Source organism: Aethalodelphis obliquidens, unplaced genomic scaffold (genome assembly GCF_003676395.1).
Source record: "Aethalodelphis obliquidens isolate GAN/ISIS:26980383/991018 unplaced genomic scaffold, ASM367639v1 scaffold2, whole genome shotgun sequence".
Taxonomy (NCBI): Eukaryota; Metazoa; Chordata; class Mammalia; order Artiodactyla; family Delphinidae; genus Aethalodelphis; species Aethalodelphis obliquidens.
The window spans coordinates 61,046,113-61,072,544 of record NW_020837946.1 but is presented as its reverse complement, the minus strand read 5'-3'; the positions used below and the strand labels follow the sequence as shown (position 1 = coordinate 61,072,544).

Below are 26,432 nucleotides of genomic sequence, written 5' to 3'. Positions count from 1 at the left end.
CTGAGCCATTTGCTGCAGACTGGGCAGCATTAGGTACTCTCCTTAGAGGAGAAAGTGAGAGTAAGTGGAATTATTTCTATAGAAAACAGAATACCTAGACCGTATCTACTATTATATAGATGTGCTCTTTTTCTTTTTTTTTAAGAGTTGCCTATACTTTTTAAAAAAATTAATTGATTAATTAGTTAATTTTATTTTTGGCTGTTTTTGGGTCTTTGCTGCTGCGCACAGGCTTTCTCTAGTTGCGGTGAGTGGGGACTACTCTTCGTTGCGGTGTGTGGGCTTCTCATTGCGGTGCTTCTCTTGTTGTGGAGCACAGGCTCTAAGCATGCGGGCTTCAGTAGTTGTGGCACGTGGGCTCAGTAGTTGTGGCTCACGGGCTCTAGAGCACAGGCTCAGTAGTTGTGGCGCACGGGCTTAGTTGCTCTGCGGCATGTGGGATCTTCCCAGACTAGGGCTCGAACCCATGTCCCGTGCATTGGCAGGTGGATTCTTAACCACTGTGCCACCAGGGAAGTCCCTAGATGTGCTCTTTTTTTAATGGAACCTAAGTAATCTACATGAAATCCTGCAAGATTTCAACTGGGTACTTGTTCTGAGAAAGTGAAATCCCATTATTTGATAGTCATAATTTTTTTTTATTCTAACCCAGTGTTTCTCTAACTTTTTAAACTCATGCCCCCATTTGAAAAACATAAAAATCTCACTATTATCCCTTATCTTCTCACTTATTCTGAAACAGTGGGTATAAAAAGAAAACAGTTGGGTTATTTGATGTTTTCCAAATATAAAGTTATAATTGAAAAAGCTTTATAAACACGATTTGAAGATTCTAACCTGCTCCCAAAATTGATCTCTTCTAATAAAAGGCTGTGAAATTGTTTAATACACATTCTTTGATATTGCTTTCAAATGTAGGAATCAGAATACTTCATTTTATTATGAAAGAATGTTTTATTAATGCCATGAAATACAATGTTTGTGAACCTTAGGACACTTTTAGGAATTGTCAGTATAATTAGACATAAACTTTAACTGATATTAATAAGCCTTGAACAAATTAGTAGTGTCATGTTGTTTGTATACCCTTATATATTTTTGTGATGAAGTGTGCTTTGATGTATGGATCTTCAGGATCCTCATTTGGGGAGACCTGCTCTTGGTGGGTAATTATGGTTTCTGTCTCTGGTCAGTAAGTAGTAGAGTGCACAGAACTGGCTTCAGTGCCTTTCTGGGTCAGATACTGACAGGGCTTTTTAATAATTCCCCTGAAATTTTCAGAAGAATTGAACTTAGAATAACCACTAATATCAGTACATTCATTTAATATTCTACCAAAAGGATTATATTGATTGATTTACTAATAAAAAAGCAGTTAACAATCTAAACTAGAAAATATCCATAAAGATTTGATATGTGCTTTAGAATCTGACTGTAGATTGCCTTGGGAGTTGTGATTATCAAGTAAGATGACTTCTTTCCAAACAACATATGCAAAAACAAAGTAGTTACTTTGAGAGACTGTATAGGTCCTCTTGGCATCGCGTATCAATTTACTACAGCATGAAGAGACTAGTGCTGGGGTTTTTTGGGTTTTGCTTGTGTGTTTGTTTTTTTAAGCATCAGTGAGGGATCATGTAAGCACATTATCCGCAGTAAGGAACCTTGTCATCTTGTGGACATGCGTACATTGAGAGACTATCATAGTAGACCACTGGAGACCACCCTTGTGAATCACTAGATTCTAGTGTCACTCCATCACTTCATTGTCTTCCCTTGGGCAAACCTTTGAACTTCTTTGAGCTTCATTCTTTTTATCTGAAAAGTGGGGATAAGAGTAGTGCCTCCTCCACCTTTTGTTTTTGATTTTGTTTTTTTACTAAAAACCACATTAGATAGTATACATGAAAATATTTTGGAAAAAAATTGAGCACATTAAATTTCTTTATTAAAAAATGCTATCTACTTCATTGGTTATTCTGAGGATTAAATGGCATATTCCATGTAAAGCACTTAACATAGCATCTGGAATATGATAAAAACTCAATAAATGTTAGCTGTTACCTTTATTATTAGCATTTACGTTATTGTGTCACCTGTTGAGAACAACTATTATAGTGCCAGTACTGCTTAAAATATACTTCTTGTAAACATTTTAATTAATATTTCCATTTAATTAGTCATTCAGCAGCTACTTTTTGTCCATGTACCTAACCCTGTACGTCACTGCTGTTTAAGTTTTGGATCAAATCTGACCCATTAATTTTATAAATGTCCCTGTTAATTTTTAAAGATCCTCATTTTTGAGGAAATTTTACATCTGTATTTTAAAAGATAGGTGAGTGCCAGTGTCCTTTTCATTGCTTTGCCACAGTGTTACTAAACACCTGAACTAAAATGACCTACAGTCTGTATAATTAAAAATGATCTTGTTGGGTTTGATCTACACTGTAAAATCTATAGATAGCTTAACAACAGACTTCTTTCATGGTGAGTCATTCAATCTTAGAGACTATCTAGTCAGCCTCCTCACTTTACAGCTAAGGAAAAGGAGCACAGAAAGATTATTGCCTGAGATCACACAGCAAGTTTTCTTTCCATAAGAAACAAATACCCGAGTTGGTATTTGAAGAGTATAAAATAAGATGGCATGTTGCCAGAGTTTTAGTTTCTTTTGAAGCAGACCAGTTTCTTTCAGCATCATTTTTCTAACATGCAGATCTTTTCTAGGAAGCTATGATGTAGTGATGGGTTTTTATTTCATTTAATTAGCATTAGAATTTTATTTCAAATTTCTTCATATGTCACAAGTTACAGCATTGGGTCAGAATCAGGAGAACATGCTCTTTGATTTATTTTGATAAAACATGTGAAGAGAATGTTTTAACAGGTGAGCCTTGAACTCCTCCAGTCTAGCTTGGGGCTGTTACAGATAGTGCTGCTGTGAATGTTACATTGTGTATGCCTTTGGAGAACATATGTATTCCCATTCCTACTGGGTATACTAAATAGTGGAATATTTGCAAAGATGTGTGTATTTTAGTATGGATATTGCCAAATAGCTTACTAACGTACATTCCCACTAGCAGCAATTAAGGTTTCTGATTGTTCCATATCCTCATAACACTTAGTATTTTCCCTTTTTCATCTTGGCCATTCTGATAGGTGTGTAGTGGTATCCCATTGTGGTTTTAATTTGCATTTCCTGATGACTGTTGAAGTCGACCACATTTTCATATTTATTGACCACTTCAGCATCCTCTTTTGTTTAGTGTCTGCTACAATCTTTTCTCCATTTCGTTAAGTTGTCTGTCTTCTTTTTTAAACAGCTTTATTGAAATGTAATTTACATACCATTAAATTCAGTCTTTTAAAGTTTACAGTTCATTGGTTGTTTAGTATATTCACCGAGTTGTGCAGCCATCATCAGTATCTAATTCCAGGACCTTTTTGTCACCCTAGAAATAAACTCCCTACCCATTAGCAGTTGCTCCCTTTTCCTCCTTCTCCCAGCCCCTGGTCACCACTAATCTACTTTCTATGGATTTGCCTATTCTGGACATTTCATATAAATGGAATCATACAATATATGGTCTTTGTGACTGGCTTCTTTCACTTAGTGTAATGTTTTCAAGGTTCACTCATGTTGTAGCATATATCAATACTTAATTCCTTTTTATTGCCAAATAATATTCCATTCTGTAAGTGTACCACATTTTGTTTATCCATTCATCAGTTGAAGGACATTTCCACTTTCCAGCAGCTATGAAATTTGTGTATAAGTTTTTACATGGACATGTTTTCATTTCTTCTGGTTATATACCTAGGAGTGGAATTGCTAGGTCATACAGTAACTCTCTGTTTGACATTGTGAGGATCTGCAAAACTGTTTTCCACAGAGGCTGCACCATTTTAGTATGAGGGTTCCAGTTTCTCCACATCCTTGCCAATGCTTGTTGTTGTCTTTTTTACTTTAGCAGGTTTTGTGAATGTGAAGTGGTATCTCATTGTGGTTTCACTCTCCTTAATGATTTGCAGTAATTCTGAATTTGTTCTGAATACAGTTCCTTTGTTGGATATTATGTTGTATCATTTCACTCTCTTAATTGTGTCTTGATGAGCAGAAGTTCATAGTTTTAGTAAAGTTTATCAGTTTTTTAAAAATTTATGGTTAGCTTTTTGTGTTCAGTTTAAGAAGTCTTGGGACTTCCTGGCGGTCCCGTGGTTAAGGCTCTTCCAGTGCAGGAGGCACGGATTTGATCCCTGGTCAGGGAACTAAGATCCCATCCCGCATGCCATGCAGCGTGGCCAAAAACAAAGAAAAGTGTTCATACTTGATGATCTCAAAGATAGTCTATGTTTTTCTCTAAAAGCTTTATTGTTTTACATTTGACCTTTAGATCTGACGTCCATATAGAATTGATTTTTGAGAGACAACATTTTTTAAAATGATTTATCTCCTCTTCCTAGCTGACTGACGTTCTATGTCTTTTTCTCTTTTTTTGTTTAAGAGGTGAGAGATAATTAATACATGGTTAGAAAAATAATGTAGTGTCCAGGAATTAATTGGTTATAAAGATTTGCCCTCAGGTGGTGATTGTGGAGTTAGGAAGAGGAGTTTAAGATTTGTAGGACTCCTATCATATGTCAGAGACTTCACTAGGCATTTTGTGAACTTAAATTCATTCAATCTATACAATATTCTTGTAAAGTAGCTGGCATTTTCTCTTCCTTGCAGATGAGAAGATTGAGGCCCAGGAAGATAAACTTTCCCAAGCTCAAAAAACTAATAAGTAGGCAAACCATGACTCAAAATCAAGTCAGTTTGGCTCTAAAATTCTATTATCTTTTCACTGTACATTTTTTTTTTTTTTGCGATACACGGGCCTCTCACTGCTGTGGCCTCTCCCGTTGCGGAGCACAGGCTCTGGACGCGCAGGCTCAATGGCCATGGCTCACGGGCCCAGCCGCTCTGCGGCATGTGGGATCTTCCCAGACCGTGGCACGAACCCGTGTCCCCTGCATCGGCAGGCAGACTCTCAACCACTGCGCCACCAGGGAAGCCCCATGTAAAATCTTAATTATTAAACTTTCAAAGTTAATCTATTCATCTTAAATTGCTGTGATATTTGGCCCAATAATAAATAGCCCATGGAGCCGGGTATATATGTTTTTTCTTTTCTTTTTTTCTTTTTTTAAATTAAGACGGTTTGAAGGAAACACGAATCAACAATCATGAGACCTCATAGGGGACAAAGTATTGAAGTGGTAATCTGATGCTTGAGAGATTAGGTGCCTAAGAGATTCTTGTCAGTGGGTAGTACTGCCAGAGGAACTTACCTTTGTGGATGTTTAATTTGTGGTGTAGTAGAATTTATTTTCCATGCTATGAAATATAGGAAATTTTCTTTAAATGAATTAGGGTCAAAGAGAGCATTTTCTAGGGCTCCCTCTGCTGGCTTCCTAGTAGTAATTAAGATACCTAGATGCCAGAATTGTGCTGGTACTAATGATGTAAATAAATTTAGGAAAGAAATTAATTTCAGGGTCCATTAGAAACAGAGATATCGATGTTTCTAGCAAATGAAAATAGAGAAAGGATTATTTACATTTATTTATTTATTTATTTTAGAATCCAAATTTAGCTATTAAATCTTTTTAGAGTTATGGGGAAGAACAATTCTAATGGTATTGGAAACTTTCCATTTCAAACAAATAGTGGTAAAACTTGATACTTGGAGGGTGGCATGATAAGAATCAGTGTGTGGGATCTCCTTTCTTGGTTGGTGGTGATATTACAAAAGTATTGCCTTTAGCCCTTTTTAACTAAAAGGTAAAGTGTTGGCAGCCTCAGTGGAGAAGTCTGAAATTGATCAATGGACTAGTTGGTTTCTAGATAAAATGATCATTTGGAAACATTTCCAGTCAGAGAATTAGATGATTAGATGTGGACCCCATTAAATGAGAAGTTCCCTTCTGAGGGGGCTCCTAGGGTCTGTGCTAATTATTCTCTTTTCACACCTCAGGCATTTCGAACCTAATTGATAGGAACCTAATAGGCAGGCATCTTACACCTAGAGTATTATGACTTTTTTTGCCAGCTAGCTGTGACTTGATGTCTCTTTTCTTCTCATAATAGCTCCAGGCAGCCACCATTTTCCTTTCAGAGTTGCCATTTGAGGAGAAATCTATCTGCCATTTTGGAATATAAAATAGCCTCCATTTAAGAAAACTGAGTATAAAGAAAATAAACAGTATATACTGATTATTTTTATTAGAGAGCCAACACCTTTAAATAATAAGTCCCTTTGATATTTAACTCATTTAATTTACAAAAATGATTTAATCCCACATTTGCAGGAAATTTTACATAAAACAAGGTCAAACAGTTTTAGCAAGTTAAACATTGAGCCATCTTTATAATGGACAACTAACTATTCCTTACTGTGACAAATGAAGAAAACCTAGTTTTACTTCTTCAGAGGCAATGATAGTATAATTTGGCTTTAAATGAATAAAAGGTAACATTAATACAAATAGTAATGAATGTATCATTAATCCAAGATCAAGTCTCATTAATCCAAGAAGTCCAGTATAAGAGGGATATATTCTGGGAACAATTTGGGTTCCATTTTGAAAGCATTAAAATGATTTGTTACTGTGTGAATAACTACAGATTGATGTATGGATGGATGTGGATCTGTTACTTGCATTAGCCTCAGAATTGACTATTAGAACTGTTTAGACTATTATATAAGTTCAGCCTACAAATATCAATGCAAACTCTTTTCATGGGATAGTTTTGACAGTATTTAGTAACATCAAGCAGAATAAAAATTCCTTAAAACGTTATGAAAATATTTTAGAGGAAATGCAAAATGTTCTGTATTAACTTTTTGCTCTTTTGTCATATTACTACCATAACTAGCTACCAATATTTATATTACTGCAAATTTAGGAAATTTAATAGTTTATTTTAATCCGTTTCAAATTGGGGATGCTAAACATTTGAGTTGTTGAGAAACTAGGTAATCTTAATCTTCCATGTAAAATCCTCTGTAAGTCTAGCTCCATTCTTTCCTTCCAGCCTTCTTACTGGACTAATAGTTATATACTTTTGAGTTTCACCTCTACCACTACCCAGCTGTAAGACCATAGGCAAGTCATAAGATGGTTTCTTCACCTGTAAAATAAAAGAATTGCACAAAATCCATGGTTTTAACACTTTATTTGGATTGAGGAGAAACCCTTTGAGAATCTGAGGAAAGCCATGGATCGTTACACCCTGAAAACTGCTGATTCATACAAAATGTTGCATATAATTTATTTCTATCCCATACCACCCTGTTGGCTCTAGGTATACCATATTATGATCCTCATTTTTCAGGCTCCCCCTGGGTTTTTACTCATATTATGTCTTTAACTTTCAAATGTTTTTTCTCATCCCCTTATCCATCTGCACCTTTGAAAGTTCTACCCCCCCCCCTTTTTTTTTTTTTTTTTGTTTGTGTTTTTGCGGTACGCGGGCCTCTCACTGCTGTGGCCTCTCCCATTGCGGAGCACAGGCTCCGGACACGCAGGCTCAGTGGCCATGGCTCTCGGGCCCAGCCACTCCGCGGCATGTGGGATCTTCCCGGACCGTGGCACGAACCCGTGTGCCCTGCAACGGCAGGCGGACTCTCAACCACTGTGCCACCAGGGAAGCCCTCTACCCCCTTTTAAAGCACAATTCAAATGTCATTTTTTTTCTGTGAGACTTCTTCAGTCAGATTTAATCTTCCCCTTAGAACTTTGTACCTCCATTATAACCATTAACATCTTTGGGCTTGTATTACAGCTATTAGAGGTCTGTGTCCTCCATCTCTCCTTCTTCTTGCCTGTTCTTCAACAGATTATAAATGTCTTGATAACAGTGGCTATGTTCCTACATTAGTTTTGTAATTGAATAGTGCCTTGCTAGTAGTAGTCATGTAATAAGTAGAATAAATTAATTTGAATTTGCCACTCAGTTGTAATGATTAACTGTCTGCTATGCCATGCGCTAAATGCTGGGAGGATTGTCCCCCACCCCCCAAAAAGCAGAAAGTGGTGTGAAATAGAACCATAGAGGAAAAACCTCATGTACGAGATGAATTTAAAGAATGAGTAGAATTTAGGGAGCTGCAGGGACATTATCTGGGAGATAAAGAGAAATAAGAGAACTAGTGGGTACCTGTATCAATGAAATTAATCTATTTTTACTGAAAAGTGATGGGTATTAAAATTTAGCTTTTGATTCATAATTAAGCTTTGCATTTTTCATTTTTGGCATTTTTGTTTTTACAGGTACAAGAAAATTCCCCAGGACATAGAGCTGGACTGGAGCCCTTCTTTGACTTTATTGTTTCTATTAATGGTTCGAGATTAGTAAGTTCAGCTTTTTATAGTTACGCCTATGGTATTTTGTAATCTTTTGAAAATGGAATTTTTCAGATTATCTGGGATGGATATTTATTCATTGATTACAAACATTATTTAGAGTATGATACCAATAAAATAACCCTGTGTTAGTAAACATGAGACTGTCAAATATAGAATACTATACCTCACACTCCAGTGATAATCTTAGGAGAAGAAAATCACTGGAGACTTTTACTTTATATGTTAAGTATTTAATTTTTCTAAGCAGAAAGATGTGGTTTTGTTGCTCTTTTGCTTTTTCAAAGATGTCAGACTTTTGTAGGTTATTGGCAAATGGATTAGTAAAGACTCATTCTCAAGTAACTTGTCAGTTTTCTTGTTGCTCAATTCCCTGATATATCAATAGAAATAATGTTACAAAACTATACAGAGATGTGTTCCAGAAGTGCACAATTAAAACCACTTTCTATGGGCTTCCCTGGTGGCGCAGTGGTTGAGAGTCCGCCTGCCGATGCAGGGGACATGGGTTCGTGCCCTGGTCCGGGAAGATCCCACATGCCGCGGAGCGGCTGGGCCCGTGAGCCATGGCCGCTGAGCCTGCGTGTCTGGAGCCTGTGCTCCACAGCGGGAGAGGCCACAACAGTGAGAGGCCCGCGTACCGCAAAAACAACAACAACAACAAAAACCCACTTTTTATAAGTTGCTTTCAGTTTACATGTAGTAAAGTCCAATAGGAAGGAAACTATAATTTCAGTAAAGGAAATTCTTATGACAATGGCTGCTTCGTTGGTTTATTTTTTCACAACAGTCTTAAGTTTTTGTTCATTACTACCAACATCACCTACGTAATGGCCTTTATTCATTTATTTAATGAAATATTTAACATACTGTTTCCGTTTTCTTTTCCTGCCAGTTTGTAGTAAATAAAGTGTATATGTAGGAGTAGAGTCTAAAGTTAAACTTCAACTCTAGCAGATGTTTTAGATTTTTAAAATCAAAGTCATACCAACTCTGTTAGTAATATGTCTTCTTGTGGAGTATTTTGGTTTTTTATCATTGAAGCCCTGGATCATTTCAAATAATGTTGGCTTGCAAATTCTGTAATTCCATAGTCAGCTATGGAGTTGTTCTTAATGTTATTTGAACACAAGTTCATGTGCCTGACGCACAGTGGGGCCAGACAGTACCGAAATGTCAGAGTCTGGAGCAGAGAAAGGTTTATTGCAGGCCCAAGCAAGGAGAATGGGTGGCTCATGTTCAGAAAAACCTGAACTCCCCGAAGGGTTTCAACAAAGCATTTTTAAAGGCAAGGGGAGGGGAGGGGTGTCCCACGGTATGTGATCAGCTCATGCACAATTCTCTGGTTAATGGTGATCAATCCTTAGCCACCAGTAGGTCTGGAGGCTACCTGTTATGATCTTCAGGTAGTTAATTTCTTCCTTTTGGTGGTGGTTTTTAGTATTTGAAAAACTCAGGAAATATGCATGAGATACTATTATGTGGGTACTTCAGAGAGGTACTACAGCAGAGGATAGGGGGAAAGGCCTGTCCCAGGAAGGCCCCATAGGGTCCTGCTCTGTTACACTAACATAAGTTCTTAATTTCTTGACATTCTTTTACTTTGAGGAGTATTTGAATGTTAATGAAACCTCCACCTATTGAATGTTTTATTTATGTTAATAATATTATTCCAATAGGGCCATGGGATGCTTAAGGTAAGATAATTAACATTAGATTTTTACTGTTAAGTAAATGTTTTTTATTAAGAAAAATTTCTATGTGTTTACAGAATAAAGACAATGATACTCTTAAGGATCTACTGAAAGCAAATGTTGAAAAGCCTGTAAAAATGCTTATCTACAGTAGTAAAACACTGGAGCTGCGAGAGACCTCAGTCACACCAAGTAACATGTGGGGTGGCCAGGGCTTGTTGGGAGTGAGCATTCGTTTCTGCAGCTTTGATGGGGCAAATGAAAACGTTTGGCATGTGTTGGTAGGTATCAACTGTGAATTGTTACTTGCAGTTTAAGAAACAGTATAGAAAGGTGTTTTAATAGTGGTTTTCTCCAATTTGGTGAGATTGTAGGGGTATTATTAGGCTATATTTAGTTTCTGAAAATCAGAATTGATTGCTTTTAAAATATGGATTAGTGAAAAAGAAAAACAACTTGAGGAAGAGAAGCAAATATGATGCCTAAGAACTATTTTTCTTTTTTCTTTTTTTTTTTTTTGCGGTATGCGGGCCTCTCACTGTTGTAGCCTCTCCCGTTGTGGAACAGAGGCTCCAGATGCGCAGGCTCAGCGGCCATGGCTCACAGGCCCAGCCGCTCCACGGCATGTGGGATCTTCCCAGACCGGGACATGAACCCATGTCCCCTGCATCCGCAGGCAGACTCTCAACCACTGCGCCACCAGGGAAGCCCAAGAACTATTTTTTAATGATTTATCCATTAGAAGAAGGTATTTTAAAGCAAATAGCTACAGGAACTTCCCTGGTGGTCCAGTGGTTAAGACTCCACATTCCCAATGCAGGGGGCCCGGGTTCGATCCCTGGTCAGGGAGCTAGATCCCACGTGCCGCAACTAAAGATCCCGCATGCCGCAACGAAAATCCCAAGTGCTGCAACTAAGACCTGGCGCAGCCAAATAAATAAATAAATATTAAAAAATAAAATAAAGCAAATAGCTACAGAAATGTTTTAAATATTTGTTAAATATTGTGGGTTGTTTAATGCTTGGGAGATTAAATATATATATATCCTATAGTTTCTGATCTGACATCTCTAACAAGAGAAATATGGGGGGGTTAAATTACTGTAATTAAGGACTGAACTATACAATTTGGAAGATTATTTTATATGCAGTAATTTGATGGGGGGTTGTTTTTGTGTCATCCTAGGAAGTGGAATCAAATTCTCCTGCAGCACTGGCAGGTCTTAGACCTCATAGTGATTATATCATTGGAGCAGATATGGTCATGAATGAGGTAATTTGTTTGTTTATTAATACTAACAATTATTTAACATTTTCTCATTAATGGTTAAATTCAGAAGTATATTTGCACACTTCACATTTAAAGTTGAAATTTAGGTCTTTGCTGATCAAGATAGCTTACGCTCCAGGGTGTTAAACAGAAATCTGGGAGGTGTCTTACTAGGTACAGCTGTGAGGAAAAACATACACTCTGGCAATTGCACAGATTTTGTGTATGGTATATATTAGAAATCTCTTGTACCTCAAGATTAAATCGAATCCTTGTCTTGATTATTGATTTCCTTTTCTCTTCTCCTTTCTAAGGTAACAAAATTGGCTTAGCTGTATTAGTTGGATCCTTTTCCTTGTCTGTTAGCTAGTGGAAGTATATATTGCTAAATCACAAATGAGAGAAAAAATAAGGTACCCAGAGAACCAGGTCTTAATAATGGATAGTAAGCAGAATATGTAGAATTTGGGTATAGAAGACTTTTACTAAAATTGCTGACTAGGTCTTACAGAACTGGACATGAGGCCTTGCATTGTGTAGATAGGTAATATATTGAATTAAACCTCGTTTGGAATATTGGTTTTAAGAAATGATTTTTATGTCCAGCAGCAGGGCCCAGAATCTGGTTTTTGTGTATGTCGTTTTTTTTCATTCTTGTTGTTTTAGGTGTGTTTTTTGTTTGTTTGTTTTAGGTTTTTGTTGTTTTAGGTATTAGTCAGGTTCGAGACCTACTATTCTAAAGTTCAGTAACAAAAACATTTTTCTCCTGTAATGCTTTTGCAGTCTGAAGATCTGTTCAGCCTTATTGAAACACATGAAGCAAAACCATTGAAACTTTATGTGTATAATACAGACACTGATAACTGTCGAGAAGTGATTATTACACCAAATTCTGCATGGGGTGGAGAAGGCAGGTAAGGTCATTTTTTAGACTAAGTTATGACTACTTAAATTTACCAGTCAGATGTGTTGTAAACATTGTTTTTATTTTGAAACAAGTTATTGGTTTATTGTAAGACTTCTCTTGAGAAAAGGGAAGAGCTGACCTAGAATATTGAATCCAATAATTCATATTTTTAAAGCACATATTTATTGAGCATGGTACACATACCCAGTCCTTTTCTTTCTGATCTAACAAACTTTTTTGTTTTGTTATTTTATTAAAATAGTTTTCAGTTTTATTTTATTTTCCCAAAATTCCCTCCTCAGCAGTGGGACAATACAGTATAACTTTCTCTAGCTGCTGGGGAAATTTCTTAGCACTTTGTGGAAACTGTTACCTTTTAGAAATGGACAGGCTGATTTTAACCAAAAGTTAGACAAAATTGCAACAACAATAAAAAGCAATTTAGAAAGAGGATCAAGCCAAGCAGAAAAGCAAACTTTATAAAATCAGTTTTCTGGGACTGTTCATCAAGTCAGTTCCCTAATTTCAAAAGGCCAGACCAAAGCAAAGCATGCTGACTTAACATGGTATCTTTAGGTCTTCTGTCTACTGTTTAAATTGAAATTTTTCATTGTTTTGAAAGTTCTAAGAACCTTTTTTAATTTGAGGAAATTGTTGAGTGTAAACCAGAATTATAGGAAAGCCTAGAGTTTGGAAACTTCTACCAGTGTTTTATAAAAGTTCCAGCACTTGCTGGGAAAAGGATGACTTAGCTGATGCAGACGGAGAAAGCCTGTTTGCTCACAGTACCTTTACCCACACTACCTGAGGTTCTACAGCTAAATGTATATTGCCACCAGAATGCTAACTTGTTGCAATTTGAGAAAATGAGATAGAAAATGTGGCCTGTCTGGGGGCCATACTTGACCAAGTTATCGTTGTCCTTTGTCCAGGTTTGTAAACACACAGAAAGATGATCTTCTTAAGGTATTCAAAGTTGATTTCATTTCAGAGGGACTGACTCATATAAACTAAATTTGCAAAGAAGCTTCTGTCATCATTAGGCAAATTTTCAGTTTACAATAGAAAAATACCCCCTCTCCAGTTAGAATAATACTTAGATCCTATTACTACCACAAGATTGCTTGGTGAGCATGAAATCAAAGTCTTAAGGAAGAGATTCTAGATGGTGAAGTTCAGCAGCAAAGAACATTACTAGTTCATTAATTTTTAATTACGCTGACTAAATACTGCTACATTCTTGTTCTTGGAGCCCTTCTTCTCTAGACTTTAGCAGTTATTCCTTTTCTATGGAAGACATTTTTCCTATTGACGTGGTTTAGTACCACTGATCAGCCGTTGCTTTAGACAGGCCCATACAGACCACTTTCCTGAGTCCACCCCCATTTGGCATATGTGTGCCTCTGGTTTTCATTCCTTCCTCAGAGGCTGACCACATTACTTTCATTACAGCACATTTTTCTTAGCTTCATTCTTGGGCTGTCTTTAAATTTATGGAGATCTCCCTCTTGCCTCAAGTGCCTCCTCTACCACCACTTAGTTCTTTTGATTAATAAGCACCTTGTTTTTAAATGTAGCTACCTCTGAAAGGCTTGTATTTGATCAGTATAAATTATTTAATCTTTCTTTCTTCCTCTAAATCTATCTGAGATCCAGTTCAGTAAAATTTGCAGCTTGATGGTATAGGGAGGAAAAGTGAGAGAAGAGGGAACAAGTAATTTTTTAATATGAAGCATTGTTATGAAATCACATTTGGATAAGGAAGAGCCAAAGTTGGCCACTGCCTGCTCTCCCCGCTTTTGGTGGTAGTAGTACCCATGGAAATAACAGATGCCCTGGCAGGAGAGAGGCACAGTGATACCTGTGCACGTCCTACTCAGAAAGTGCAAGTAGTTTGGAAAATAAAGGCAGTTGTGATGGAAACATAAGTTGGAACCTGATTGTGAAAAGCCTTAAATACCGTGGTCAGGAATTTGGATATACTTCGGGCAGTGTTAGTTCTATAATATTGTAACAGTGAGGGTTCTTTGGTTCCAAGTAGTAGAAACCAGCTGCAGCAGACATGAATTTATAGCTACGGAGTCACTCATATAATCAAAGACTCACAATGGGAAAGGACAGGACTCAGACACCCTTAGGGATTTAGAAAGGAAGAACTAATTGGCAATTTCATCACTTTCTACTGAAGGGATAAAGCCATTTTGGTTTTTTCTGTCGCTTCCAAGATTTGCAGCCCTGGGCAAGAGAGGTAAATTGGCCTGGCTCTGGTCATGAGCCACTCCTTGTTTTGGGCAGGACAGGCCCCTTGATTGACAGTCCCACCCGTGCTGCACAGAACGGCAGAGGAGTAGTTCTCCAAAGGGAAGAAGGAAAAGGGAATGTTGGGAAGACAACAGACTCTGGAAAGAAGACAACAGACTACGGGAAGATCACTCTAGAAAGTGATTGTATCTTATTAAAAAAATACCTCTGGTGTCATTGGGAGGATGAATTAGAAGGAATCTGGATTAATTTGGATTGATATGTGTCAGGTTCTGAAATAGACCTATAGGTTGTGTAAATGACATCAACATGCAAAAGTGCTTGGAGCTCTTCAGTGGAAAGGCTATATGTCATTCATTGAGCAAATAATTATTTAGTGTCTGCCATGTGCCAGGAACTGTTAAGGCAGTAAACATAACAAGGTCTCTGCCTTCAAGGACCTTACCATTTTATTGGGGGAGACAAAATAAACAAATAAATAGGCAATGTGTTGCATGGTGATAAATACTTGAAGAAAAATAAAGGAGAGTACGGTTAGTGTCTGTGGTGGGAAGAAGGGTGCTATTTAATAAAGGGTTGTCAGAAGAGACTTCTGATAAGATGACAGTATTTAAAAGAATGGAGATTTGTTTTTCTGTTTCAAAACCTCAAAAATGCAAGCTGTGATGATAACTTTAAGAAAAAAATATCTTCATAGCCTAGGATGTGGCATTGGATATGGTTATTTGCATCGAATACCTACACGCCCATTTGAAGAAGGAAAGAAAATTTCTCTTCCAGGACAGATGACTGGTACACCTATTACTCCTCTTAAAGATGGATTTATGGAGGTAAGATAACTTTACTGCCTGATTATACCATAACTTTCCACCCAGATGAATAGATGTGTGGGGTGGTAGCATTTATTTGAGACTGGGCAGATGATGAGTTAAATATTGACATGTTGGATTTGAAGTTCCTGTAGGATATCCAAATGAATATTTTCTGGTTCTAGATTTCAGGAAAGAGGGCGAGGCTAGAGATACAGATTTGGGAATCAGCAGAGAGAGGGTAATTTAATCCAATGATCAAAATGAATAAAAATCATCAAGGGACTGGGCCTGGGTGGGTCAGAGGACCGAGGCCAGAATCTTGAACATCCCTAGTGTTTAAATGGATGGGCAGAGAAAGGGCATTCAGCAAAGGAAGCTCAGGAGAAGGCCAAAGGGAGAGAACAGAGCTTCAGGAAAGGGGGCATAGGCAACTATGTGAGGTACTGCAGAGAAGTCAGGTGAGAGAAGGAGTGAAAAAACATGTCCTGGGCTAGAGCAACTTAAGGCTTGATGGGATGCAGATACCAACTTACAAGAGATAGAGGGTGAGTGGTGAGTGATAAGGTGATGATAACTGCTGCTTCCTATTTCAAGAAACTTGACTGGGAAAGCAAAGAGCACTAGGGGTGTGGGAAGTATTACAGGATCAAAGTGAGGCTTTTTAAGGAATAAGAGGTATTTCTGCAGGCTTATAGGCTTTTAAAATGTTTCCTGTGCAGGCCTTACAGGACAGTTAACTCTTATGCATGACTAAATAAAAACCAAACATTCAAAAAGAAAATGCTGCAGTTGTAAAGAAAGGGCTGCTGCCACTGTCATTTTATGGTGCATGGTTGGGCCATCCCCAATTCTAGAGGAAGTGAAGGGGAGCTATGGGGAAGTGTAACCTCTCCTCACCCCCATCCACCATTGGCTCATAACCAGAACCAGTGTTGTTGTATGTTCAGACTCCTGCTATCATATCTGCTGCCCCAATCAGTGCTCTCTGCCCCAGATGAGGCGCTATGGGCAGTCTGAGAAGACCAGAGGGTGAAATGGCAGCTAGGGAGAAGGGCCAGAATACAAGTTATGTTGGAATGTGCCAGAGGGCACTGGAGCTGGCATAAGTTGGAGGATTCAGAGGTGAAATCACCCATCCACCCATCTGTAAAGTCCATATAGATTCATTCCCACCCCCACCCCATGCTCCCAGAAGGTAGAGATCTGGCTGCCACATTCATTCATTGATGAGGACTCATGAGGTTAGACATCTTAAGAAATTTTTAAGGAATCTATCATGGTATTAAGACTTCAGCTGACTTCTTCCATGAGCAGTGAAAATTAAAAACACAAAACTGGCTGAGAATTCAAAGAAGAAGAAAGCAGTGGTGCTTTAAGGGTTGAGTATAATCTTTTTTGGCTGGCTAGGAAGGAGGAGAGAGAATCTCCTCCTGGTGTCGAAGTGGCTATAACAGTGTGTATGATGGGCTAGATGCCATGTGTTAAAAGACTGGAAGTGACAGGAGGGGGAGATGTTTACAGTGCGTGGTCCTTGGCACGTATGAAAATTAGGAAGGAGTGTCTGAAAGCCAAAGTGCCAGGTGAAAACTTTTGACAGTTAATACATGATCGAAAAAGGTATCTGTAGGACCGGTGAGAGCCAATATTTATATTTTCTTTTAAGTAAATCTGAGTAATTTTCCTTTTTTCTTTCTTTTTTTTGGAAGGTCCAGCTGTCCTCAGTTAATCCCCCGTCTTTGTCATCACCAGGAACTACAGAAATTGAACAGAGTCTGTCTGGACTTTCTATTAGCTCAACTCCACCAGCTGTCAGTAATGTTCTCAGTACAGGTGTGCAGAAAAATAGATTCTGTTTGCAGTCTACTTTGTTTTACACGATACTGTTTTCTGTCCCAAGCTGTAGAATTTTAAAAGTTGATGCCAGTGTACTTTGAAAACTGTAAACGTGCTCTGCATTGACAGGCCCTGTCTGAAAGCTGGTACTGAATCATCACAGGCATTTGAACCTCTTTTCAGACAATTTTAGATCTTGGGCTTATCTTGTTGTAGAGTCAGGATTCTACCTTTAATTTCTATTTAATAGCCCTATTTACTCAACAAATGTTTGCATATCCCCTAAGTAGTAGACACTGGGGATACAAAAGTGAGCAGTTTACCATTCCTTTCCTAGGGACTCAGTCTTGCTCAGGGGACATACGCCTATCTCCTCTTTTTCTGTACTCCTTGTTCTACCTAATATACTCCTTTTTTGTTTGTTTTGGTTTTTTTCAACAGCTTTCTGGAGATGTGATTCACATAGCATTGAATTTACCCATTTGAAATATACAATTTAGTGGGTTTTGCAACCATCACCTCAATCAGTTTAGAACATTTCATTACCCGCCAAAAACACCCTGTACCCCGTCACTCCCTGTTTTCCCCCAATCCCACAGGCCTAGGCAATTACTAATCTACTTTCTCTTTCTAATCTAGACATTTCATATAATATGTGTGGTCTTCTGTGACCTTCCTCTCTGGCTTCTTTCCCTTAGAATAGTGTTATCCAGGTTCATTCATGTCATAGCATATATTAATATTTCATCTTTTTTATGGCTAAATAATGTTCCATTGCATGGATATGCCACATTTTGTTTATCCATTCATCGGTTGAGGGACATTTGGATTGTTTCTACTTTTTGGCTATTATGAATAATGCTGCTATGAACATTTGTGTACAAGTTTTTGCATGGACATATGTTTTCATTTTTCTTGGTTATATACCCAGAAATTAGAATTGCTTGGTCACATGATACAGTTCTTAACTTGGTATGTTGATAGAGTTTATTTTTCCCTTTCCTTTATTTATTTATTTATTTATTTATTTATTTATTTATTTATTTTTAACATCTTTATTGGAGTATAATTGCTTTACAAGTGGTGTGTTAGTTTCTGTTTTATAACAAAGTGAATCAGCTATACATATACATACATCCCCGTATCTCCCCCGTCTTGCGTCTCCCTCCCACCCTCCCTATCCCACTCCTCTAGGTGGTCACAAAGCACCGAGCTGATCTCCCTGTGCTATGCGGCTGCTTCCCACTAGCTGTCTGTTTTACATTTGGTAGTGTATATATGTCCATGCCACTCTCTCACTTTGCCCCGTGTCCTCAAGTCCATTCTCTACATCTGCATCTTTATTCCTGTCCTGCCCCCAGATTCTTCAGAACCATTTTTTTTATTCCATCTATATGTGTTAGCATACAGTATTTGTTTTTCTCTTTCTGACTTATTTCACTCTGTATGACAGATTCTAAGTCCATCCACCTCACTACAAATAACTCAATTTCATTTCTTTTTATGGCTGAGTAATATTCCATTGTATATATGTGCCACATCTTCTTTATCCATTCATCTGTCAGTGGACACTTAGGTTGCTTCCATGTCCTGGCTATTGTAAATAGTGCTGCAATGCACATTGTGGTACATGACTCTTTCTGAATTATCCTTTCCTTTTTTTAAATCTCCTGTTTCCTGGTTTTCTTTCTTTATACCAAGAGTATATTATATACTCAACTAATATTGAGTAAGTGGATGAAATACTGTGACATGGTTTAGTTTTATTTCATTAATAGCCTTTTATTCTTGAGCTCTTTTTTTAATATTTATATCCCAAATTTGATCATATTCTACTTTGTTCTCGAATGGATTTAAAACAGCCCATCAAGATGCAGTCAACAGTATGATCCCTGGAGCTTGTCCCCTAGGTTCAAATCTCAGATCTTTTCAGAGTCTTTGTTTTATTTCCCAAAGATACGTATGAAATTTAAATTTTTTATTTTTTACAATTAAAAACTTGAAACATATTCAAAATTAGATGACCATTAATAAAGATTCATTTGCGTAACAAGTAGAACAACCAGCCCCCACCGCCCAGCGTCGCCAGTTATCAGTATGATAACGTACCTCCCTACCCCCTGCTCTTTGCTGGGTTTTTTTCCCAGCTTTATTGAGGTATAATTTGCATACCATAAAATTAACTCACTGCAAGTATAGAATTCATGATTTTTAGTAAATTTATGGAGTTGTGCAATCATCACCACAGTCCAGTTTTAGAGTATTTCTTGGATGACATTAAATATTAATGTCATCAGTATCAAGTCATGGATACATTTGGAAGAGATTCTAAAGTTTATTTCATTCAAGCAGTGTTTGAGTTCTTTTTATGATATTAAGATTTTTTTCTTATATCCCATCAGATGTAAGAAATGGTTTTTTAGTTTATTCCTGGATAGACTTCCCAAGACAGCAATCCAATCTGTGTCTGATAACTCTCACCTGGCTTTACAGTGAGTGTTCCAGTGCAAAGTGTTCTGGCTTTAGGAGATAGCTGACATCTCTCTTCAAGTTCCAGTTTCTTTTGAGAGGCATTTTAAATCTTCCCTAATTACATTACAGTTATACTTATATTGTCATATATGCACATGCACTGAGATCCCTGGTCTTATTACACTGTAGAGAAATGGTTTCTTGAGTATTAAAAGACAGAGACATAAATAAAGCAGAAATTGCTCAAAGGAGACTGAAAGAAATCAGCATTTTCACTTTGAGTAAATAAATTTAAAAACACTCAGATGTTCTAGCATTATAACATGTGAGAACCCACTTTTTGTTAGGCATTTATTTTTCTGTCTTTGCTTTAATTATATTGCTGCAAAGTAGCCCAAACAGTAACTGTAGAAACATTAAAGTATGTGCTTTAAAAAAACACCTCTGTGGATTTGAAAATTTTGGATTAAGAAATTTTCAGAAAATGAATATATCATTTTGAAATGACATTAATCGATGTGATCCTCTCACACTTCCTGTCTCCCTTTCTTTTTCTGCCCCTTATCAGAATGTAAATTTCCAGAAGGTAGTGATTTCTATTTTCTTTATGCTGTAAAGTTCCTCAGTGCCTAGAACAATGTCTGACATATAGTAGGTGCCCCCCCACCCAAACTTTAAAGACTGAACACACCAACCAACCGTCCAGCCCTTTTGAGAATCTGATAAAACAAAGAACCCTCTCCTATTTTTTCATGGCTCCAATTTCTGCAAAAAAGTAAACACATGACTAACTAAATTTTAAAAGCTATCTGAAAATGGTTGCTTCATACTTTCAGGCACAATTCATTCTTGCTACCGTATTTAAGCAGATCTCTGTAAGACAAAATCTAGAATCCATGTGCAGTATTACTATTGTTTGGACATCAGCGAAACCTCCCACATGAGTAGGTGGTAAATATTAATAGGTAATCTTCATTAGGTGGTATCGTAAGAGTTACTTGAATGTAAAGAACATGACCACTTCAAGCTAACAGCAGTAAAAGTGGGAATGTACTAGACTTCAGAGGAGTGTCACAGAACCTAAGGTCAAAAGGAAATGAAGATTCAGGAAACCAGGTCATTCTCCCCATCTCTGGAGGTCCACATGCTCTTCTGTCTCTTTCAGGCCATCTACATCATTCTCTTTCACAAACCAGAATTCACTGTTTCATGGGGCATATAGCCCCCCAGCAGCCCCAGGTGTACGTGGCCTTTGAGGTCAGGAGCCCAATAGAGACTGATTAGGATCCTTGTATCCCATTTCCAAATTTCCAAAACAGTTTTCTAATCCAGCCCTGCTTAGGTCAGGAGTAAAACTCTTACCCGGTTTTACTTAGCTGCGGAGGGCTTGCAGAGCCCCCCGCCCTCTTGGCTCACGGTCTGCTAACAGCCATTGCGAAGGGCCAAGGGCAGAGCAGGTGGATGAGCTGTGGCAGTGATGCAGCTAGAGACCAACTGACTAAAGTCACACTGAGTGAAGACCTGACCATGGCAGGAGGGAAGGGACGGAAGACTGTCCGAGATAGTCTGCTCACTCCTTATCAACTGAAATTTTTAAAAGGTTGTGCATTTATTTTAGGTGTACCAACAGTACCATTATTGCCACCACAAGTAAACCAGTCCCTCACTTCTGTGCCGCCAATGAACCCAGCTACTACATTACCAGGTAAGTAGCAGGAGACATATATGTAATAACAATAGCTTTACTGATATTTTGCATCTTAGAAAACAATGAAAAAAATTTCTACCTATGCAGTGACTATTTATGTCTTTTACTCTCATTCTGTCTCTGCTGTAACTTTGTGTTAAGTGAGACCAAGTGGCAATGAACTGCTGTCACCAGCTAGTCAGCTGCTGAGCCTTGGGCTCCTTAACCCCAACCAACCATCCTCCCTGCCCCCAGTGCAGCCTGAGGCAGGAATAAGGAGTATATAGACTGTCCGTCCTTCAGCACAGGGCTTTCTGGTTGTTGTTTAGTGAATAAGACATTGTGTCCTGGAGGAGAGCACTCCTTACTTGAGTCTTCAGTAGCTCTAATGTTAGGTTAGATTTTTGTTTATTTCACTTACTGTTCCCAGTGAAGACCAAGTCCCTTTATCCAGCAGATAACGATCAGATATTATTTCAGTGATCAAATATATACTTGCATTGTGAGAGCCTTTAATTGTATGGCTAAAGATGTCATTACACAGACATATTAAGCCATTAACCAAATGTGTGCACACAGCAAGTGTGGTAAAATGTTAACATTTGAGAAGTTAGAGTGAAAGATATACATGGGGATTCTTCATATAAATTAGCAACTGTAAGTCTGAAATTAAAAAGGAAAAAGAAAAAAAAAAGCCTGAGAGACTGTAAACCTCAACCATCAAAGAAAATCAGTTCCGTGTTTGCTGAGATAAATCAGCCCCTTCTCCAAGACATAGGCCAGCATCATTCTTGCTTTTGGGTTCAGAAGTGTGTGTTTGTTTTAACCCTTACCCACTTAGCCTTCTAATCACTTAGGTATAGAAGGATGCTTCACTTGGGAGAGATTTTGTTATTGTTACTGTTGTTATGATATAAAACTGCCACACGGTAAGTGGACTTCTGGTATTCTCACTTTGAAGTGGGTAGTATTTTTTTCAATATGCAAGGATTGGATGGTTTATCTTTTGTTCTCTGCCTTCTTTTCAGGTCTGATGCCTTTACCAGCAGGACTACCAAACCTCCCTGCCCTCCCCAATCTCAACCTCCCTGCCCCGCACGTCGTGCCAGGTGTCAGCTTACCGGAACTCATGAACCCGGGTATGTTGCCCATCTTGCCTTCCTAGGACTCTGTCTAATAAAAAGCTTTATCCAGGAAAGGCAGTCCTCTATTTCAGTCTTTTCCTGGCAAGGGCAGATCAGTTTAACAAATTTCAGCTGCTTCAAATAAAAATCAATCTTTTTTATTTAATAAGCTTGAAAAAGAAGAGGAGGAGGAATGTCTTTGTGCTGCTCCCCTGCCTGGCTGCCTCTCCTCCCCCTTTCTCCTCTCCTGCACCTGACAGCTCAAGCACCACAAAGGCCAGCTGTAGAAATAAAGAGCAGTGGCGTGGCCTTGCTGGGCTGAGTTGGATGGGAGGTGTGCGCAGTTCACTCAGTGGGGGCAGATGAACTCCCTGTGATTCTCCTCATGTTTTGGGCAGCTGCCACCCGCGGAGTAGTGACACCTGTTTTGTGTGGCTGAGGCTAGCTGGGCTTGCTACTTGATAAATATTCTTCGTTATTAACAAATTTTTTATAACAAAAACTGTGAGAGATTTTAGCTACAAATAGTTAAGTTCACAGATATTCAGAGTGTTTACACTCGTATTCTGTGCACTGATGAAAGTGAAGCAGCAGAATGTCCCCACAAGTCTGCTCTTCTGGTTAATGATTGCCCAGATTATCTTTAGCTTTGAGATGGCCACAAGTCAGGTCTGACTTTTAATTGCTAATCTCAGGAATTTGGCCCATCAGTGATGTCAACGAGTGATCTTATTATACAGTGGCATTGTCACATTTCTAACGGCCCCTGTTGTAACACTCATCATCTACATGTATTCGTTACCCATCCTCATTAACCCATTTGCTTTTCAGTGCAATGGGTTAAAAAACAAATGAAGTCAATAAGTTCAAACTAATGTTTACTGTCTCAGTGCTCCCTTTGTCTTTTCTTTTGTGCCCTGTATTCTTGGCTTCTGGCTCTGCCCTTTCCCCAGATTGACAGACTCTAAGAGTATTAAGGGTTTCACCAGTCCCCAGGTTGCCCCAAACCTGTTTTACAGCCTGCTTTTCCTTTGTTTCTTAAAGAAGTAATACTCTTTCCCTTCATCTGCATTTTAAAATCATTACAGTAAACCCGCCAAGTGTACTATAAATAGTTATACTATAAATATAGTTATAAAGGCTGAGTACTTCTGGTGAGGCTAATGCCAGGGGCTACACAGCAGGCCCTTCCCTTGCGAAACCTTCACAGGAGGTTTGGCCCCTGTGTCTCCTCTTCCTCTTGTCTGTCCAGAGGGCAGCTTAAATCCACCTGCAACTTGCCCCCGAGAGTGGAGTCCTCCTGCTGGGCACTCGGTGTAGCTGCATCGCAGGCTGGGTGGGCTCCTGTCCATCCTGGCTGGGAGAATCATTTCCTCCCTGAGCTCTGGGCTGAGTCACATGAGGGAACCTTTCCTCCTGGCCAGCTGGTCCTGCAGTGAATATTTAACTCTGTCCTGGCCTCCAACTGAGGATAATCAGAAGTTGTGATTTGTATTGTCTGTCCTCAGCTTCTGTTTCCTTAACGAAATGCAAATTAATAGTCGTGTGATGCTGACTGCTGCTCTTCTAGTGCTGGGAGGATGTGTGATCTATGCCGTTTTTGTCCTAGGTTTGCCACCTCTTCCTTCCCTGCCTCCCCAAAACTTACCTGGCATTGCACCTCTCCCCATGCCATCCGAGTTCCTCCCGTCATTTCCTTTGGTTCCAGAGGTCTCTTCCACGGCAGCCTCCACAGAGCTGCTGTCCTCTCTCCCACCCACCGGCAGCCCACCCTCCGACCCTGTCCCGACCACTGCAAGGGCAGATGCTGCGTCCATGCTCACCGTGGGTGTGACGCCCCCCACTCCCAAGGCCCCGGCCGCTGTTGAGGACAGAGTCGGCGAATCCATCCCAGCCAGCAAGAAGCCTGTCTCTGCGGTTACGGATGCAGATGCCTCTGAGTCACCTTAGCTTTGGACCGGCCTTCGGAATTGGCGTGGTGCGCTTATTTCACCACAGGAGTGTGTCTGGAAACGCAAACTACCGTTAATTTCATACTAGTTTGTACCGTATCTGTAAGCATCTTGTAAATAATTCTGAGGGGAAAACTAAGCAAGAGGACATGGGTTTGTATCCTGCCAAGTGGGGGTGGGGCTCATGGGCCGGGGAGGGAAATGTCAGGAAGTGCTTGTATTTTAAAACAACCAAAAAGAATTGTAAGGGTGGCTTGCTGCCAGGTTTCCACTGCCATTCTTGAGGGCGTGCGTCCTTGGGAAAGGTGGCGACAGGGTGTCCACTAGGCTCCCTGTCCTCCTGCTGCCCCTTCTGTAAGAAAATGAAATACTTCACGCCTAATACCCACATGCGGCATTTCTTGTATTTTGTAAATCATTTGCGAGAATGCAGACCACCTCAGTAAACCGTGAAAGGAAAAGATACTTTACTTTTTGGTCTCTGTGAGTCACATCTCTATTAAGGTTTACACGAAAATTCCAATGAAAGATGTTGTTAAAGTTACACTATGTGCACTATTAATTGAACATCTTTTTATTCAGCCTATACACAGGTCTTTGTTTTGAGCTCTCAAAAGTACTCAGACAACATTTTGTAACTGCTGCCGTTGTTATACGTCCACCAAAAAATGGCATTTAAAAAGAAATAAAGATGATGTTCCACAGTTTTAAACCAGAAGGTGGCACTTTGTAGCTACTTATAATATTATAGCTATACTGGGAAGCATAGATACAGCAATAAATTACAGTAGTTTTGCTTTTCTTCTTGTGGTACATTTAAATTACAACTCCTGATTGCCATGGTGCATTCGTTCCTCTCCAGTGCATCACACTGCGTTCATGTAATTTTTCATGTCTGATGTTTGCTGTCTCCTGAATTTTCTAAGAGATGGTAAGTTATGTGGAATTGATTTATTGAATGAAATTAAATGCATATTATATCTCTTTTTTAAATAAGATGAAAGATTGATCGGTTATTGACTTGGCACTAGCATGAACGTTGCCAGGGGAGCAGCGCGTGGAACTGGTCTGTGATCACTAGCTGGGAACTACAGTTATCAGCGCCCACCCAGTGCCAGCCAGTTTTTAGGATAGGTCCATTTCTGGAGCCAGGTTCATACTTAAAGCTAAATGATAAAAGAAGGCTCCACCTCTAATCATAGCTCCTTCTGTTTGCATTATAAATATTTCTAGAATATTTCTCGCAGTTAACAATCCTGTTTTTTGAAATGGAGCTTATAACAGGTAAGGAAAATATTCACAAGCATACTTAAATGTTACAACTTTTTACTTTCCAGGATAGGAAAAGCTGAGCAAGTTGTTATTACTTTCTAAAAGATGTTCATATTTTTTTTAAATGTTAAGGAGATACTTCATGGAAAGCAAGTAAGTAATTTTTAAGCTTTAAAGACAGTTTCTTTAACAGTAGTTTTTCCAGTGCAGTGATTCTTAACTCTTGTGAGGTCACAGTTCGCATCTGAGGATGACAGCAGCCCTGATATCTTCCCAGTAAAATGTCTATAAGCATATAAAAAATACTAAGCTCTGGGGAGAGAGAGGGATTCTTAGTACTCACTTGGAAGATGGGCACACACTTGGCCTAGATTGGCTCATTGGATCTTGCTGAGGTGGAAAACACTTTAGATATTCTCTGCTTCCTTCAGAAAAACCAGTTTCGGTGTTTATAGACAGTAGCATATCCTTTACCAGTGGCCAGAAACACGGATGTAAAAGATAGTGTCCCTACCAGTGGACCACTCACTGTGGCCTTGTAGAGGGGACAGCTCGGGTGGTCAGTGCTCAGGGCACTCGAGGATAGCGCTCTAACCATGGAGATGTGCCCCGCAGTGAGGATGGCAGTCAGAATTAGCTTCGAACCCCTGGGTCACTCAGTGTGCCTACGTTCACGTGAGAGGCACAAGGCAGTGACAGGGAGGGCGCTGGTCTGAATAGGCCCAGTTA

General features: G+C 38.9%; 1 protein-coding gene across 3 annotated transcripts in view; it reads left to right on the top strand.

Annotated features, from left to right (window-relative positions):
* GORASP2 (golgi reassembly stacking protein 2) overlaps positions 1-25,429 on the top strand; it is a 29,874-nt gene extending 4,445 nt beyond the window's left edge. For 2 of the 3 annotated variants that reach the window (XM_027128508.1, XM_027128527.1), the window contains exons 2-10: positions 8,326-8,406; positions 10,190-10,393; positions 11,299-11,385; positions 12,166-12,296; positions 15,249-15,381; positions 17,070-17,193; positions 21,287-21,373; positions 22,384-22,494; positions 24,089-25,429. In XM_027128508.1, coding sequence (XP_026984309.1) covers positions 8,326-8,406; positions 10,190-10,393; positions 11,299-11,385; positions 12,166-12,296; positions 15,249-15,381; positions 17,070-17,193; positions 21,287-21,373; positions 22,384-22,494; positions 24,089-24,429 — 1,299 coding nt within the window. In that variant the 3' untranslated portion in view covers positions 24,430-25,429. The remainder of the gene's footprint in view (positions 1-8,325; positions 8,407-10,189; positions 10,394-11,298; positions 11,386-12,165; positions 12,297-15,248; positions 15,382-17,069; positions 17,194-21,286; positions 21,374-22,383; positions 22,495-24,088) is intronic. The other variant, XM_027128518.1, reaches the window with a different exon arrangement.
* The last annotated feature ends 1,003 nt before the right edge of the window (positions 25,430-26,432 follow it).